The sequence below is a fragment of the Chaetodon auriga genome, chromosome 10 (assembly GCF_051107435.1).
Source record: "Chaetodon auriga isolate fChaAug3 chromosome 10, fChaAug3.hap1, whole genome shotgun sequence".
Taxonomy (NCBI): Eukaryota; Metazoa; Chordata; class Actinopteri; order Chaetodontiformes; family Chaetodontidae; genus Chaetodon; species Chaetodon auriga.
In genome coordinates, this window is record NC_135083.1 from 18,578,329 (window position 1) to 18,596,507 (window position 18,179).

The following is an 18,179-nucleotide window of genomic DNA, read 5'->3' on the forward strand; positions in this document are numbered from 1 at the left end:
TCCAAACCATGGCCACTGACATTATTCATACGTGGATCAGCCTCTCCGCCTCCTTATTAACTGTGAATCTTCCCTCTGACATGAGAACAGTTCCTCCATACTAAATGACAAGATCAGTCATTGGTCTTGCAGAATGACCCACACAACAACATGTTTAGCCAGGTTCCGGAAAGTAAATCTGCTTGGTTAAAGTAGCCATGTTGAAACATGCTAAGATGCACCGTAGAGCTGAGGGGAGCTGCAGAGGTGGTGTTAATTCTCCAGTTTATCACAGACAGCAACCACTTTCACATCACACACAGTCATTTGACCCATTATAAATGTAAAAATATTCATTGGTACAGCTTTAAGATCTGTCCTGGTTCCAGAGCTCTGAACCGCTGCCTGCATCTCACTACTGATTGGGTGGTGCAAAATTGCCACGCTTACCAAACATAAAAGCTGACATGATGTCAGACTGAGCAGTGAAATGAGAGGGAGTTCAGTCTGATTAGAAAAGATTGCATCCATGGTTAAAGAGCAACCTGACAGCAGCTGAAAATCACGTCTTTGCCGGCCTCTAGTGGTTTAACCTCTCACCCCACTGCAGTGACGCAGACGTGTACTCCAGCATGTGGTCAGTGCACAGTGACATCACCTTTGGGTGTAGTTACTGGTGGAACACTCTTGAAACTGTTGTCCCAAGAGGAATTTAGCATAATGCGTAGCTGTTTTTCACATGGCCATCAGAGGTCTTTGTCAGGAAAACGTAGCATAGTTGGATGTAGCAAACCGCATGCTGTATTTGCTGAGTATAGTCTCCAAGGCACATTCGATTGCGTCTATGAGTGAATCCGCAGAGGAAAAAGAGGCTCATTTTTGTGCCATGTAACGTAAAAGGCATTTTAATTAAAACCTTTACTGGAAATTTGTTGGAATTGTTTCATGACAACAAAATATGATTCATTGTGTTCCCGTTCCAACACTGACTCATTATACCTGGTTTTAGTTAATGGAGGACTGCTGCTGCGGTTGCAAATCTTTGTGGTGGAAATGAATCTCTTCCCACTTGTCTAACTGCTCACAGACACGCTCACAACAATTGAGACACTGGCTTTTGTCTTCCAATGAAACAAAGATGGAGGTGAAAAATCCGTCTCTGAGTCATGCTTTTGCTCTTTCGTCCATGTGTTCTTGATGAAAGCATGGTGGACTGTATCTGTAAATATGTAGTCTCAAAAGCGACTCAGGGTTAATACGAAAGAACGAAATGAGTCGCGATGCACTGTGGGAGCTTCTGTGGTGCTTATAGGTTGATTTCCACTGTGGCTGTCCTTACTGCTACATGATCTGTGCTTAAGCTACGAAAATTAACATCTGCAACATCTGGCATAAGACCAGAAAATGTCTCAGACTCCTTACACAATATAAACAAATTCACTGAACGTTTCTGCAGATAAACATGGTGTTGACTGGAGTTTGAGTGTGAGCGAAGCAGCCAGTGAGACAGGAAAAGACAACACCCTGCATCCATATCTGAGGCATCAGTTTCACCAGTTCACATCTTTTCAGAGGTATGTGGAGATTTCCTGTTATTGCGTAACTAAATCAAAATGTCTTCCATCGAAGATTTGAATCAAAGCTGTCTGTGTTTGGACAGGAGCTGAACAAAGAGAAGCATTTGACAAAGGAAAATAACTTTTATTTTTCACACAAGTAACACTTTGCAGATTTTTAGATTTTCATAAATAAACCATTCATGCTTGTATTTATTTGTTTGCTATTGATTAAAAGGTTATGTAATGACTCTATTTTATAATGTAGCATATGACGTTGGTCAAAAATACAACACAGAATAACATCAGTTCGTGTGTGTGTGCGCGCGCACTATTGCTTTGTTTTGTATACTCCCCAGTCACTGTGTGACTCCATGTGTGTAGTCTGTTGTAATTTATTTACATTCTGTGGTTTTTGTCCTCATGTATTGTGTTTGTTACAATGTGTGTGTGTGTGCTTGTTTGTGTGTCTGTGTTTGTGACAGACATAAGTTCCAGTTCTCTGAAGCTCGCTGGATAAAATCTTCATACAGACACCGTGTCTGGTGGCGTCTGGCAATTCTTCCTAATCTCCTCCTCTCGTTCCTCTCAGGACTCAGAAATATGTCTCTGTGGTCCCCTGTGAAAGAGCAGAACAGGAGAGATTAAAACAGAGAAGAAGAACCAGACAGAGGAAGAGAGATTCCAAGTTGGGCAGTGAATGGCAAGAGAAAACTAGCAGCCTGACTTAGAAAACGTGTGCCACATTTTTCTTTCTTCTCCAGTGGCATGCAAGTCTCAGTAGAGGTTAATGAGGAGGAACAGAACAGGCTCAGCAAGACACTATCTGGGAAATAATGTCAAACTTTTTAAAATATGATGTCTTCACTCTGCACCATGTGGATTCACTGCGTTACACTTTGCATGCTGTATGTGTGATGGGCCTCTGCGGGGAATGTAAGGCTCTGCTTGTTTTCTGGTATGCTGAAATGCTCCTGTGGCACCATCTCCCTTTTATTTATGCCAATAAAGATTACTTTATCAAATGGAATTAAAGAGATTAAGTGAAGTGGAGATACATTATAGGTCAGATGGAAACCGACCTCTTGCTTCTCATACTGTCACTCTGGAAACTTCTCTCTCTCCCTCATGTAAAACCATTTCCATGTGAAACAGTCTGGGCTGCATATGTGAATGTGTGCATGCATGTATTCAATAATTTGCACATGCCTGCTGCATGTCACTATGTGTGTGCTCTTCTTTGCACAGCTCCCTTGACCAACATGTTCCTCTTACCATCCCTTCTCTTACATCGTCTGTATGTCTGTATCCCTTTGTGTTTATGTGTTTATGTGTGTGTGTGTCTGTGTGTGTGTATTCCAGTGTTTGTGTGTGTGTGTGTGTGTGTGTGTGTGTGTGTGTGTGAGTGCTCTTTCTCTCCCATAAAAAGCTTTTGCTCCTGTATTTCATGGACCAGTGCCACGTCTTTGTTCTTTGTTGATTTCTTGTATGGGAGCAGAAACATAGTCACACGCCCAATTAAGTACCAGCACAGAAAGCATATTCGTTGAACGATATGCAAAGCACAGGTGTATACATGAGATTAGCACACATGCACACACACAGTGCCCATGGGTTAAGGAACAGAGTAATTTGCCTTCAGACAGAGAGTGATGGTGTGTGCTGGGACGAGCAGTATTTCTGACTCATTGTATTGAAAAACAAAGTGTTTAGAAATTTGTTTTTAACTGTGTATTAGAAAAAAAACGTGAAAAATACATCAAGATGTAATGTAATGGTAGAAAATAAAGAAAATGCCAATCTCACCATCCCCCAACCATCTTTCTGTGTGAAATCCATTTGCAGTCTGGGTCAGTAGGGATCAATGTACCAATCCAGAAACCACATTTTAATCATTATCCATTAAAACACTCGAATACATTATTCCCACACTGCAGGCTGCAAAGTGGGCTCGTTCTCCCAGTCTCACCATGTTTTAGAAATGGGATGTTTGCTTTTTAACTTTATTTTTCAGCTTAAGTCAGATATCACCTCAAATACTCGTCATGTGTATCAAAGTCTGACTCCACTCCGTCCTTCTCATCTAAATATGAGGAGGTTCACCGGGAGAGTGTCGCACATGTAGACGCTGCTGATACAGCCACAGGTTTTACATGCATTCATTTTTAATGGCAGAAATTTGCAGTTAACTTTGGTTACATTTACATCTCAGCAGGAGTGGTTTGTATCGAGAGAGGGGTTGGGGTGGGGGGGGTGGGGGGGTTCAGGCAAATTCAGTATGTAAAATTCTTTTTCATTTGCAGCATAGACAAAATTATGTGACTGGCCTGGTTGAATCATTAGCACAGTACAATGAGCGCCTGCTGAAAGGACTGACTAAAAACAAGTCAAAGGTTCACGACTGTCCACAAATCTTTGAGCTGCTCTAATCAGTAGTATATGAACAATAGATCAAATGACTGTATATAATGTGAAATGGGTCAGTGACAGTAACAAACCCGCAGAGAATCATCAGCTGACTCTGCAGTTCCCTTCAGCTCTGTGGAGCTTTAAAGCACCTCATTGTTTTGGTTCACTTTCACCTCATCAGTGTCATTTCTGGCCACAGCAGGCAGCTATTTTCAGTGAATGAACATTAGAGACCCACTGGATGCTATCTGTCCAGCAGCAAACAGCAGAGAGACACAGTTACTGACCAGCTGCTGAACATAGTGGAGCATTTAGCAGGTATTTCCCTCTGGAGTTGGTCGAGAGACAAGTGGAGTGTGTGTTGGCCTTCAATTCATTACAACTCTAAATGAGTGGTAATGTTGCTCCTTGTCCCCTTGATGTTTGCTAACATCTTCTCCTCATATTCTTCTTATATCAACTTAGTAAGATGATAATATGTCAGCTGTCCCTAAGTGGTCAAAAAAGGGTGAATCTGTCTCTGGATAGCATGATGCCCATGGACATTATAGTATTTACTGCATACAAAACTCAGAAAATAAGTAAGTAATGTAATCCTGTGAATCACTGAGGTCATCACTAAAAGTTGGATACTTCAGTATTTTGTGATGTATGCTGACGTGTTCGTTGTGTGTGAGTGCTCATACAGTGCATCACCTTATCTTCGCTGTGTGTTCTGGGGGATTGACAGTGCAAAACGGCGTCATGGACGGTGTAGAAGAGACAGGACTTTGTCACTTTGTCATTAAAGAAACCTCCAGTCTGCAGGTTGTCCACAACACCGGCTAGAAAGAGAGAGAGAGAGAGAGAGAATAATGGATATGCAGGCAAGGTCGTGTAAGGAGCAGCAGAGAAAGATAAAGTGGAACATGTGAAAAAGCAGAAATAAAAAGGACCAAAAGGAAGTTAGAGATAGAGAGTAGGAGGGTGGGAGGGGCAGTCCATGTATTAGTTGAAACCTCATTATAATTCCTGGCTATGTAAATATTCTTTGCAGTCCCTTTGCGAGTCCAAACACTCACAATAAACTATTTTCTCATTACAGGCTATCAACCCGGTATGGGCTAATTAGAGCTGCAGCTCCTCTGAATAAAACTGGATGACTCCTGGCGTTGTGGTTGTAAGATTTCTTTCCCTGGAGACCTACATTTTTTCCCACCCAGCACATCAGACCTACATTTGTGGGCTAGCATGTAAAAATAAACACAGAGAGCAGAAGCTTTATTGCAGTAAAAACAGCAGATATCTATATTGTTTTTTCTTTTTTTCCTCCCATGCTTGCACTATTATGCTGAGAAAACCTGGAAAAGTGTTTTCTGGAAAACGCAGCAGACATTGACTGAATGGCTTCCTCCATAGAAGCGTTACAATAACATCAGAAAACAGCTAAAACAACATTCAGCGCTGTTGTGTGTGGCTAAGTGGGTCTGGAACATGAATGTAAAAACACATCCATGTGTGTGTTTTTCAGTATGTGGGACAAAAAAATCGGGTGGGATCCTGGAACATAAGATCAACTCAAATAAAATAAACACTTCTTTAAGAAACTCAACGCACAGATTCAAGAAAATACTTTTCCTTTGTGTCACTGATACACACAGAAAGTAGATCTATAGTCATTCAAACAACTGTACACAGTAACATAGCTGCTATAGGGACATTCCCCAAGAGATTTTCTGACAAAAAATAAGGAGTTGGACTAGAAATGATAATTTATTATTTTCTAGTGATGTAAAGATACTTACTTTGGCAGCCAGCGAGAACCACCTCTATGCCAATTTCCCCATAGTCTCTCCGGATCTGAGCCAGACACAGAAGTACAGAGCAAATGTCAGACTGGGGATCATTTCATTAGTCTGATAATTCACTTTGCAGTAATTGAATGTCTGAGGGGCTAAATGATAGGTGAAGGAAAGGATGAATGCAAGAAAAATTCAAGTTGTAGGAAGACATGAGAAAGGCAGAGTTCGAATTTACACAGCAAAGATGAAGGGATGACAATCAGTAACCCTGTGTTTGCCTTATTCTTCATTATTTCTTATTCTAATTTTGAGAGGAATTGAATTATTAGCTATCAACTGTCGGCCTGTTTGTTCATTAAAAGTAGTGTGTGGATCTATTTTAGATGACAAGAATGTAGAAATTCTTTCTAGTAATCTTAATTTTAATTCACACATACAGATCTGTACACTGGAGAACTAATCACCTTCACATACAAATGCACATAAAGTTAAATTCTTATTATGTACAAGTTGTGTGAACCTCGAGTATTCCCTTCACCCTCTTTGTGCGTGTGTGTGTGTGTGTGTGTGGACATGTGATTGTAAATGTGACTGTGCCATACTCATACCCTGCTCAGCGTCTTGACGCCCACAGTATCCAGGAAGTTGACAGGGCTGAGGTCAAGGATGATGGCTCTGGGGAGTGAGGGGTCGGGCTCAGGATCCATCTCAATGGTGGAAATGTCCTTCTGCTCCTCTGGCTCCCTCTCCTGTGCGGGAGGAGACATGACATGGAGCAGAGTGACTCATGGGAGATTATTCCGAGTAAAATGTTTTGCTTCAGATGATGAATCAAGATCAAAATGATTGCAGAAGCAGGAATTTCAAATGACCATGAAGATTGTGGGTCAGGGATGCTTGAACGCATCTTTGTTTCTTTCTTTTTAAACTGACAAAAAAACATTTTTCTGAGAGGACATTTGCACCTGGAATGTATCAAGATTTCAGTGAAGCTCAGCTTCAGTGAGTTGGAGAAAAATGAAAAACATTCTAATATAGAAGAAAACAACATCCCTTTGTATCATCTACAGTCAATATAACGTCTCTGGCAATCCTCACCATGTCCACTGCATTCTTCTTGGCAGCTTTCTTGGCTTTCTTGGCCAGTTTCTTCTCATGCCTCTTCCTTTTGGCCTCTAGTTTCTTTTTTGCCGACAGCATCTTGGTGATGTTAATTCCAGACTAAGAGAAACAGCAAAAGACAATCACACAGCGTGTTCATTATGACTACGCGACACCACTGTACACCACTTCTTTCTTCCTCTGCTACTGCAATAAGCTAATTATTTTCACCAAAAAACCTTATTGAAGCTTTTTAAATCAATGTAAACTATAGATTCTGAGTTGTTGATGTTCTTGAGTTTGCATAAAAGATACTGATAGAAGACAGTTTTCCCAGAAAAGATTTAAGGTAAGAAGAAAACCTGTGAAATGTCACGCAAACCACTATTGTGTTTTTGTTTAGGGGAAAATTAGTAACCATTAACAGCTGTCACTGTTAATACCCATCAATTACAGGTTATTGTAGTGGTTAGTAAAGTATTGCCAGGTCAAGCTTATTAGCAGTCGTAAGACTCAAATGTTTATCTCAGCTGGTGTAACGAGTTCAGGCAGTCTAACCAGACAGGGTGAAGCATCTGTGGCAGGGTGCAGCCTGAAGGGAGGATACCACACAACTATATGAGACACAACCACAGTGCATAGCCTCAAACTAGACTCGTTTTTGCTGGAAGGTTATTGTATAAAGAAAACGTGACAACTAAAGAACACAAGTTAACAGGACTCACTGATCTTGAAGGAAGAGACACAATTTGTTTTTTATATTTAAATGCTAATGATTTCTATTTCTCACAAATTATAATGAATGGAATAAATGTTGGCAAGGACATGGCTTATTCTATATATTTTTTCTGTCTTTTCTGTCTTAAAACAATATTAAGGTGCACATATGAGCACTGGAACCTCGCTGTAATCATTTGTCCCGAGCATGTCAGCAAGTAAAAGTTGTTTCACTACATGTACGGACAAATGACTCATTTTAAGACTGATTTGAAAAGTGAACCCCTCCTTTATGAAAACAGGCGAAAAATTCATACAGGGATCTGCAAAGGCCGAGGATATCAGTCAGTTCATGTACACAGTTTGTATTCAGCTGTCATAATGAGCCATGCGGTGGAAACACTACGCTACTGCTATCCAAACGGGTGATTTGCAAACCAATCCATACACAATAAGGACTAATGGGCAACCAGGAAATGGAAATGCCGAGAACAATTGTCGCGGATATTAGTCACCAACAGCCAATCAGATTTTCATAGTTTTTATGATGTTTTTTCCACAAATAAAATGTCTGCCCGGCAATTGCAAAGTGGATCACAATTTGATTACAACCATTCAAGCCTTCTGACTTCTCAATAACAAAACTGATAGCAATCTCAAAAACACTGCTTTGCTGTTTGCTGTAGGAGAGTTTAACTTAGCAAGACGGTGTATGCTATTACAGTGGCTGAGAGGGAAGATAATTCATGCAAAAACAACGTATGATTTGCCTCTGAAAACTTTCCTTGCTGCATGACGTCACCAGCTGTCACAGCATTAGCATCTCCTTACACAAGTGCAACCCGTCAGCTTAGTCGCTGCCAAGTGAGAACGAGCATGAAGTGATCCCAAATGTCTCTAGCACCCCTTCACTATTGCCTTGAAAAGTCTCCCCAAAATTTGAGTTGTCTGCATACCACAGTGACTTTGGAAACACTTATCATCCAGCCACAGATATTACTAGAATACATCTGGTGGCAATTCCTCACCTCGTAAACAAACGTGCAGCCTCAGCCAGTCAACAACGGCTCTATGAAAGCTTGTTTGTGCACCAAAGATGAGAAAGAAAAGAGCGACCCAGCGGCTTTGACTTGCTGACATTTGAATGAATGAGATTCTCCATTATCTCCCTCCCTCATTCAATCTCTGCTTCTCACCCTCCCTACATCTTTTGTCATCTTTTTTCTACCTTCCTCAATCCGTCTTCCTGTTTGCCACACAGAGACGTGACAGAGGAGGAGGAGGAAGAAGTGGGGGGGAGGAAGGAGAAGGAAGGGTGTGTTTAAAGGTTTGTAGAAGAAAGGAGGGGAGAAAATGGGAGGATGACATTTTGAACAATGTCTGTCACGACGTTGATGTGTGAATTGGTGAAATGTCGGGTCAGTTATTAGTGTGTCAGAAATAATGTTTGGGAGAGAGGAGTTAATTGCATGGAAGTTGTGAAGAGGGGGATTGTGGCTGGTGTTGGTTTTTTCCTTTTCTGTGTGTGTGTGTGTGTGTGTGTGGCTGTGGTCTGTTAATCTGTATGTTCATATAAATCTGGGCTCGTGTGTCCATCATGGTATGTTTGTGTCTCTGATACTGCTTTTTGGGGCGGTGTCCACATCAATCTGTTCTTATCATTAACATTCGTGTGTGTGTCTTTGTGTCATGGTGCGTTCATCCCTGTGAGGACAAATTTTACTTTTAGAGCTTGAGCTTGAGGACAGACAGTATTTTGGAAAGGCGTTTTGCCAGGTTCTAGGGTTAGGTTAAGTTAAAGGCATGTTAAGGTTGCGTGTGTGTGTGTGTGTGTGTGTGTGTGTGTGTGTGTGTGTGTGTCCTTGTCCTCACCTTCTTTCCAAGAGCATCTTGGTACATCTCAGCGTTGGCAAAGTAGAGGGTTGCAGAGGAACGGAAGATCAAAATCCCTGGCACCGGCTTCACCTAAAACCAATTGGCCACTTCATTAAACTGTCATATAAATCATCTCTGTCATTTCCAGTACTTGAATAAATGTCAAAACAGTTTTTATAACAGACAGCTGGGCAAACAGATGCTCATGACAGCTACAGTGTCAACTCAGCGGAGGAAAGTAACAGGAAACAAATACAGCATGATGTGACGTTCGTTCATGGTTGGAGGTACAAAGAAATTTAAGGTGGAAAGGCTTCCTAACTAAGTAGTTTTGCTGCTTAAACATAGCAAAACTGTGAGAGAAAACTGAAAATTAAAAATAAATAAATAAATAAATAAACTAAACTAACCTAAAAATCATAAGTGAATAATAAGTTAACAAGGTGTAAAAATAACCAGACAAGAAAATACAGAGGACATGAACCCGTCTCTCAGGTGAAGGTCCTGTGCTTGACCCGTTCCTCCACCACCACCTGCTCTCTATAGCTTTTTAGTCAGGTCATGGTGACGCAGACAAAGCGTCTACAGCTCTGTGATGCTGTGCTTAAAGCTGCAGTAGGTAAGTTGTATAAAAGTCATTTTTTGTCATATTTGCTGAATCTGTCCCTACGCCCAGACAGCAGTACATGACACATGTAATCTGTGAAGAAAACCGGCTCCACTGGTCCCTCCCCGGTGCTTTGAGTGGAACCATAAAAGTGAAATGGTGCTGGGTACGAGCCAAGAGTTACTTTACAAGGATTACACCACGATTGTTATTTTTAAATATAAATCAATGACAAATGAATTCTCTCTGTTGTATTGCCTTTTTAATTACTTAGTGATGTATTGTGTTCGATAATTCCTCATTTAAAGGCCTCATTATCACAAGCTTAACCTATTATTGACTAGATATGATTTTCAAAATACAATGATAATAATAATAATAAAAATAAATAAAAACTGATTTCTGCCTTCAAAAACAAATATCTTTTGAAATGTTCCTTATTGACACTTGAATATGATTGAATATGATGAATATGCGAATTATTCTCTTCATCTCTGTGCTCATCCTCGTTCCTGCTGTCGGGATATTTAGATATATTGTGCCATACCTGCTTGTAGTCCTCCATTGGCCTGTAAATGTCAGTGTCTGGGATCTGTCCTAATAGGGAGTATTTAGGTCTGCAACACACACAAAACAAATAAGGGCATTAAGAACTTGCAATACTTTGTGTTTAGGTGTGGTCTGGATGGCAAGGATTGAGTTGACTGTTAGGTGTGGTGACTGATATAATTAGTAGCTTAATGCTGTCTTGACACACTCTAATAATAAACATGTCTGTGTTTATTTGTGTATAATTGTGGTTGTGTGGGCCCAGAGGCAATGCATTCCTACAGCTGTGTCCTGAAGATGACAGTGAGAATGGAGAAACCGATGGAAGCAGCCAGTCCCAGGTCAGGGTTTAACAGCAAGGTGAGGATGAAGGTGGCCACCCAGACCAGCTGGAGATGGAGAGACGAAGACGGTGTTGATGAGTAACGGAGCAATGGGTCGTAAAACAAGCCAGTGACGTATTAACTGTAGAGATCATTACACATGAAAAACAAATAAGACAGAACTTATTTCCGATTTTTAGAGCACTCACCATGTCTACCCTGTTGGTCCTCCACAGTGCAGGGATGTCCATGAATTGCTTCATCATGCCGTGGAGGTTGACAAAGATGATGGCGGCCAGCACTGCCTGCACAGTGAGTTCAATATAATACAGTTTGGATGGAGCGCTCTAGTTTCAAGGCCCATATCATAACTCTGCTTTACAGTCTCTAAAAGTGTGCTTATATCTTTAAGATATATCAGTGTGATTCATTAATTGATGCTGTTAACTGATATTTTAACAATTTGTTTTTGAAAGTAGTGAACAGCTTCAGTCTGAAGTATTCGTATCCTCAGCTCAGCTTTCACTGCGGCTGAGTGCTGAGGAACGCTTAGAATTTTGCAAACACATTCACTGTCAGACTTGGACACGTGCACGCTTATGTTTGTGCACAGATGTGAACACCCACCCACCCACACACCCACACACACACACACACACACACACACACACACACACACACACACACACACAGTACCTTCGGCAAATTTTCAAACAGAGATCCAATCCAGAGTGTGATGATGAGGATGACTATTGCTGATAGAGCTCCAGCAACCTGCAGGAAGAGAGAGGGAAGCCACGATGAATGGAAATCAAGAGGGCGAGATCAGAGGAAGGGAGTTCAAGAAAAACTGGAGAAAAGACGGATGATGTAGTGGTTATCAGAGTGAATTGGTGCATGATTATGAGAGGAGACAAGGCATCATCAGATCTCTTCTCTTCAAGCCTCTCCTCTCCTCGTCTCTGTAATGGGTCTTAGCTGATTAATGGTGCTGTCACACTAAATCGGTTTAGCCTTTCAGTAAATCTGTGTTTGTGTAGGTGGACGATGTGAGTGAAAATCAATGACCCAAGTGTTTTTTCATGATGCCACTTATCAGAGTAACCTTAATTTTCATCCTGATTAACCTTTAAGATCCTCCAGGTTTGTAGCTACGGGCAGAGTGAAGTGTTGAGATGAAAACACTGAAAAAGGCAACCATGAACGCCAATAAGGCTGTTTAAAAATGTTGTTAAATGTGCTTTTTAGTCGAGTGGAATAAACACAGGAGATGCAAAAAATATCACACAGACCAAATGAAGATAATTATCCCAGCTGAAGAAATGTAACTTTAAAGTGGTGCATCAGTAGCAGGTTGTTAATAAAATAAAAAAATAAAAAACAGCATCACAGATTTGTGATTTTTGTAATATGTGTGAGAGGAAATCAATATTAACATTCATACCTTAGACATTTTATGGTTTGTAATTGAGGAACTGAAATTCGTTTATAGCTTTGTAGGAAGTGGTGTGTTTTTAATATTTTGCATTCATCTTTATGTAATTTTTTGTTAGTTCTGCTGTGATTTATGTAACATTCTGCTTAAGGCTCTCCCCCCAAAAAGAGACATTTTGATCTCCAGCGATCATCATCCAAATGGTAAGTTAAATTTAAACTTAACCGTTGCTCGGAAATCCTTGCTAGTTAGATCATTTCCTAGCTATAACATTAATGACTGACAAGGAAGCTTAGTCTATGCACACACAAGTACACCAATGGCAACCCTGAAACCACAGAGACCCCCCCCACCCCCACCCCCACCCTACCATAATGAATCCTAATTGACCCTCTGCCAGCCTCTATAAGAGCACCCCCACTATCTATTGCTCATGAGCACTTCAGCAGAAAAATGTCCATTCACACCCACCTGAGTCTTCCCCCCTGTGCTTTCCTGAACCATGGTGCGAGACATGGAGCAGCTGATGGTAAAACACTGGAAAAATCCTCCAACGGAGTTACTCAGACCGAGGGCAATTAGTTCCTAAACCAGGAAAAATGTCACTATTAATATACAAGATGTCAACCTTAAAAGACTGGTTCGTCCTTGATTCCATTTGTCAACTCCCTACCTGGTTGCTGTCCACACTGTATCCATATTTTAGGGCAAAGATTCGTCCCAGTGAGATGGCGATGCCGTACCCGACCACAGACAGAGCGAAGGCATCCCCGATCACCTGGCCAAGCAGGGAGACATCTGGAAGAACAGGCGGCTGGAGGCTGGCAGGCATGGACAGAGCAGAAAACATTTCCCATTACAAATGCTTCGCTTTTCATATGCATCAGCTCACATTCCTGTATATGTTTGCTGTGTGTGTTTCTCACCCAGAGGGAATCAGTCCCACCACGTCCACTTCGTACTTTGCGTTCAGGTCACATTGCCAGGAGATGACTGTTGCAACAATAACCTGGAGAAACAGATAACAGGAGATGTGTTTGTGGACCTAAGTGTTTTAGCAGGTGCATGTGTGTGTTTATCTTTGTAAGGAGCTAAGTGTCCATAGAGTATTAATGTATGTATGTATTTCTGTGTACTCACACCAAGCAGCTCCACAGGTATAGGAACAGGTAGCTTTTTACTCAAGCATGCATTGACCTCCTTCGCGAGGATGAGACCAACTATAGCGACGATACTGACCACAAGAGTACCAATGTTTGTCTGTGGAATGGCATGACATATCTCCAACACAGTCTGTAGAGAAGAATTATTATGAAAAGAAAAATTATATATGAGGAAGCAGGAGAGAAATAAGCAGGAGAAATATACACCATGTATACAAGAAAATACAATGCCTGTACAACAAAATCCTGCCCATCACTGAGAAGACTGTCAGTCCTACAGGCTTGGAATCATAAAGCAAATGTCTCAACTACAGCATCACTTGTGTTGTGGTAAAAAAGATAAAAGCATGTGTAGATGAGGTACAACAAGAGTGACTGATAAGGCAGACTGGAAGAAGTGTTAAAGCCCACTAAAGAGACTATTTAGTTTTCTAGCAAAAGATGCTCAATGAAGTTTTAGTGCTATCAGTTGACATTCTGTCACTAGTAAAGATCACTCAGGACTATTTTACCAATCCAAAATCCAAAAATGCTTCAGGAATAATAAGTTGTTCCAAAACAATACGTAGGGACGTGCTGGCATGAATGACTCCGGTTGTGTTTTTTCTTACATATATCAAAGAGAGGGGTCCGCTGTGTCTCTTGACGTCGATGCCAAAGGTGTATTTGAGCTGGGACACGATGACGTGGATGGCAGCTCCTGTGGTGTAACCTCGAACCAGCGGCTCAGACAGGTAGGTCACAACGAAGCCAAACTGGACTAGACCGAGCAGAATCTATATAACAAAACAAGAAATGAACACGCAGAGATTTAACAAGGAGGGAGAACAAACACTCATCGCTTCAAAAGAATATCCAGTTTGACAACCAGAAAACTCACTCAAATTCGACACTCACTCACTCCTGTGCATGAAATTAATATTTATGGGATTACAAACTGGTGATGGCCAGAAAAACTTCTACACTGAAAATACATACATACATATAGTACATAGTACATTAGCATGGACTGAGAAGAAGCTAAGAATGTCCTTGTTGAAGCTCACAGAATGCATGCAGGTACATGAGGAAAACATAGTAAGAAGTAGCTCCCCATCAGCCTTTGAAAGAGATCAATAATTTATAGAAACGGATCCTATTAAGGCTAAAAGCTTTTGTCAACATGTACAGCAGTCTTCAAAGAGCGATGCGAACGTTGAGTATGTGTACAGACCTTTACTTCATTCATTAATGTTTTCCTTGCTAGCACCAGATGGTGATGACTGCTTGTTTGTCCATCCAAACAAGATATCTGCACAACTGCTGGCCAGATTTTAATTCCACACAAGTATATATTTAATATTTGACTTCGAGACCAGAGTATCCAGTTAACTTACCTGAAATATTCCAGACAGCAAGGTGACAGCTGCAGCGATTCGGACCTTCTCTGCATTCCAGGCGACATCATTAACTACGCTGCTGTTGCTCATTTCATCCCATGTTGTAAATTGTGACTGTGGGGCTAATCGCTCTGTCACTCCTCCTATCATCACGCTCATCACTGCATATGTTCCTGGAGAAGGGAGACATAAACACACATGTTTGCTGGCCATGTAAGAACGCATTGGACATCTTGAGAGACATTTTTTCCTCATCTTCTTGCTAAGACTTATGGGGTCCTGTGTGAATACATTGTCTTCTGCCAAAGTGACAACATTTGTAATCGTATTGATTAATTTCATTTTTTTTCTCTGCCCTTCTCACTGGTTGAAATAATTAAAGGTCACACATTCTGCTCATTTTGAGGTTCATACTTTCATTTTGAGGGTCCACTAGAAAATGTTTGCATGCTTTAAAAAAAAAACTCATTATTTTTCTCATGCTGTCCATTGGCCAGCTCCCACAGACCCACTTTTAAACATGGCCAAAACATAAAGTTATAATCATTAAATGGGAAGTTCCAGTGTAATATTTTGGATTTTGTTAAGTTTTAAATGGGAATAGAGAATTGGAAACCATTTCCAGAACCAGTACCTCCTCCCACTTCTAATCGCTGTTAGATTCAAAATCTGATTAAAGTTTGTCACGTTTATAGTTCGTGCTGACAGGGAAAGACCACACAAATGACCAAACTGATCAGACTACGCCCACACAGTCTTGACGGGGCAGATTAGCTGAAATGTTTTTGAGTGCTTGAACTAATGACTGAGGGTTTCTTTAACTAAATTCTGAGTCAGATCTAAAGAAGAATAATTCTAATCTTATTCACTCATGAATATTAAAAATCACAGAGAAATACTTATTTTTTGAGAGCAGGTTTTTAGGCATTTTGAGAAGTTTTAGAATGATTTTGGAAAGACTTCTCCTCAGTGATCAATAGATAGGAATACAGCTCTGAGCCTCAGCTAAGGATCGTGTGTTTGCTTAGAACCTGAACATTGCAGAATAAGGAGGATGAACATGGATGAAATGTTAGTAAGCCTGTTGCATCACAGACGTACTATGACAACCTTGCATTGCATTAATTCCCACTTGTCAAATGAACCAGTGTGCAAGTACAAACCGATTGAGATGTGCTTGGATGTGCCAAAGATGAAGTAGATGAGGACTGGGTAGAAGGAGGAGTAAAGGCCAAAGACTGGAGGAACAGATGCTAGCAAGGCATAGGCCATACCTGCAGGGATGGTAGAGCAGAAATGTTATTTTCTACAATACAGTAATGATTAGGGAACAGCTAGAACAAAGAAGATACTGAGTGATAGGATCATTTAAAGAGACACTAAAGCGATGCACTAGCTGCAAATTACCATGTAGAATAAAGAAACTCTAAAATCTCTTCCTTCATCTCTTCTACCTGTCCACCCCTCACTGCATGTCTCTCTCTCTCTACAGCCTCCATCCTCACCCTGCGGCAGCTGCATGATCCCCACACTGATTCCAGAGATCAGATCACCCAGAGCGTTGTCTCTGAGGGAGTATCGAGGCAGCCATGATAAAACAGGAACACTACTCAGCAGGCACTTCTTCAGCCTGGGACCAGAACACCTGAGTGTCACCGACAGTGACAGACAGAGAGACAGAAGACTCGTTAAATCACGCATTACCCTACATTTGGAAAGACATGACTTGCTACTGGACGTGCACTGACCATGTTAGTGTAGCTCTGACTTACTGACATCCTAAAAGTACTTTAACTTATTTGTCAGGTGAATGCGTGTAAGTTTATTGCATAAGGATAATAAAGCAGATGAAACAGGTCTTGTTGCACAAATAACTGCTTGTGATATAAGTGAAAACTGTTGATTTGTTTTAGATTTAGGGGGCCTGAACTAACACGTAGAACACATTTAGTACTTCATTCACAAGACAAAAAGGTGAATGTGTAGAGAGATTATTTGAGATGCACAGTGGATTAGATGTGGGGAACGTTACCTCACTGACTTCTTGACCTTCTCACACAGAGAAGTTTTTGAGTCAGACTTTTCTGCCATCTCATCCACCGCTCCTTCATCCAGGATCTCCCTGTGGATGTTGTAGCCCACTCGTCTCCTCTCTGCCATGGCTAAAACTAAGTGTAACATAAACGAAAGAAATTAACTTATTTTCTGTCCAAACGCTGAGTTTGTTTTGGCAAAAAACTATTCTTTGCATTTTTCAATCGATTGCTAAAAATCTGCCGTGATATGTTCAACGGCGTTTCCATTTTGTTGAAAAAACATTTCACATCTGTGAATAACAAAATTCCTGATGCATCCTGTTGGTTCAAGCTCTGGCCAGAGTGAGCTTTTGGTCTTATCATGGGAGTTTGAAAGTTGGTATAATAATTACCTTGTGTGTCCCAGCTGTAGCAGAGTAAATGTTTTATTCTGTTGAGGTTTTAAAGTGAGATGAAACCACACACGTGGTGCAGAGTATTATAATGTTCTGTCTTCTGTGTTTTATTGTTTTTTCCAGTTCAGAGGAAATAAATCCAAGTTGTAAAGACAGTCTTCCATCCAAATGAAAAAGTTCCTTCAATCACAAGATGGCATATCCATTTTTCAGAAGACTTAATCCTCCCAGTGTGCAGCAGTCCACTGACTTCAAACTCAATCTGCTGTTTTCCATCAGATCCAAGTGGAAAAGTCAAATCTAGCAGAGAGAGGATTTTCTGACTGAGCAGACAAATAGAGCTTCCTCCTTCTTCTCGGTGTCCTCTCTGTCTGAGGGTGAAACTGTCTCTGTCTGTGTTGTGACTGCACTGCTGCCTCTTGAGACCTTGAAGAGAAATCTAGATATGAAATCGGCAATGTTGTTGAGGAAGAGGGCAAAGTTCCAAAGAGCACGTGCAGCACAAGTGGTCGAAGTCAGAGATGACCATGCTACATGTAGCTTATTTGTTTTATGATTTAGGGTGAATCAGTTCTCTGATTTTGTAGTTGTTGTCGTGACTTCTTAATTTATAATGTTGATTACCTTGAAGAAATGTTTTCAAAATGAAACCAACATACTGCATATGTCAGTTTGACTGACAGGTATATACAGCGTGCTAAACATATACACAGGACACTAAACAACTGAGAGTTCAGATGAACGGAGACCAAATGCTGTGCATACAATAATATATTACAATAATATATTTCCTCTCCTCAAAACAATCTTTCATGTGTCTTATCTGTGTGATTTATGTCTTGTATCTGTGTGTGATTAGATAAGTCAGCCATTT

General features: G+C 40.8%; 1 protein-coding gene across 1 annotated transcript; it reads right to left on the minus strand.

The window, feature by feature from the left end:
- Window positions 1-1,861: 1,861 nt before the first annotated feature.
- Window positions 1,862-17,034, minus strand: slc26a6.2 (solute carrier family 26 member 6, tandem duplicate 2). The gene is made up of 19 exons (XM_076742183.1): window positions 16,907-17,034; window positions 16,380-16,519; window positions 16,038-16,148; window positions 14,872-15,047; window positions 14,107-14,271; window positions 13,473-13,625; window positions 13,259-13,341; window positions 13,006-13,153; window positions 12,804-12,917; window positions 11,594-11,671; window positions 11,107-11,202; window positions 10,857-10,963; window positions 10,573-10,642; window positions 9,416-9,508; window positions 6,824-6,946; window positions 6,334-6,471; window positions 5,729-5,783; window positions 4,641-4,768; window positions 1,862-2,154 (listed from the first exon to the last, which is right to left on the minus strand). The coding sequence occupies exons 1-19, from the start codon at window positions 17,032-17,034 to the stop codon at window positions 2,131-2,133; spliced, it is 2,130 nt and encodes a 709-aa protein (XP_076598298.1). The 3' UTR covers window positions 1,862-2,130.
- Between the last annotated feature and the right edge of the window lie 1,145 nt (window positions 17,035-18,179).

Coding starts and splice junctions, on each gene's coding strand:
- slc26a6.2 (XM_076742183.1), bottom strand. CDS start 17,034: ATGGCAGAGAGGAGACGAGTGGGCTACAACATCCACAGGGAGATCCTG. Junction 13,342..13,472: donor TACCTGTGGAGCTGCTTGGT/GTGAGTACACAG, acceptor CTGTTTCTCCAG/GTTATTGTTGCAACAGTCAT. Junction 5,784..6,333: donor GCGTCAAGACGCTGAGCAGG/GTATGAGTATGG, acceptor TGTCTGGCTCAG/ATCCGGAGAGACTATGGGGA.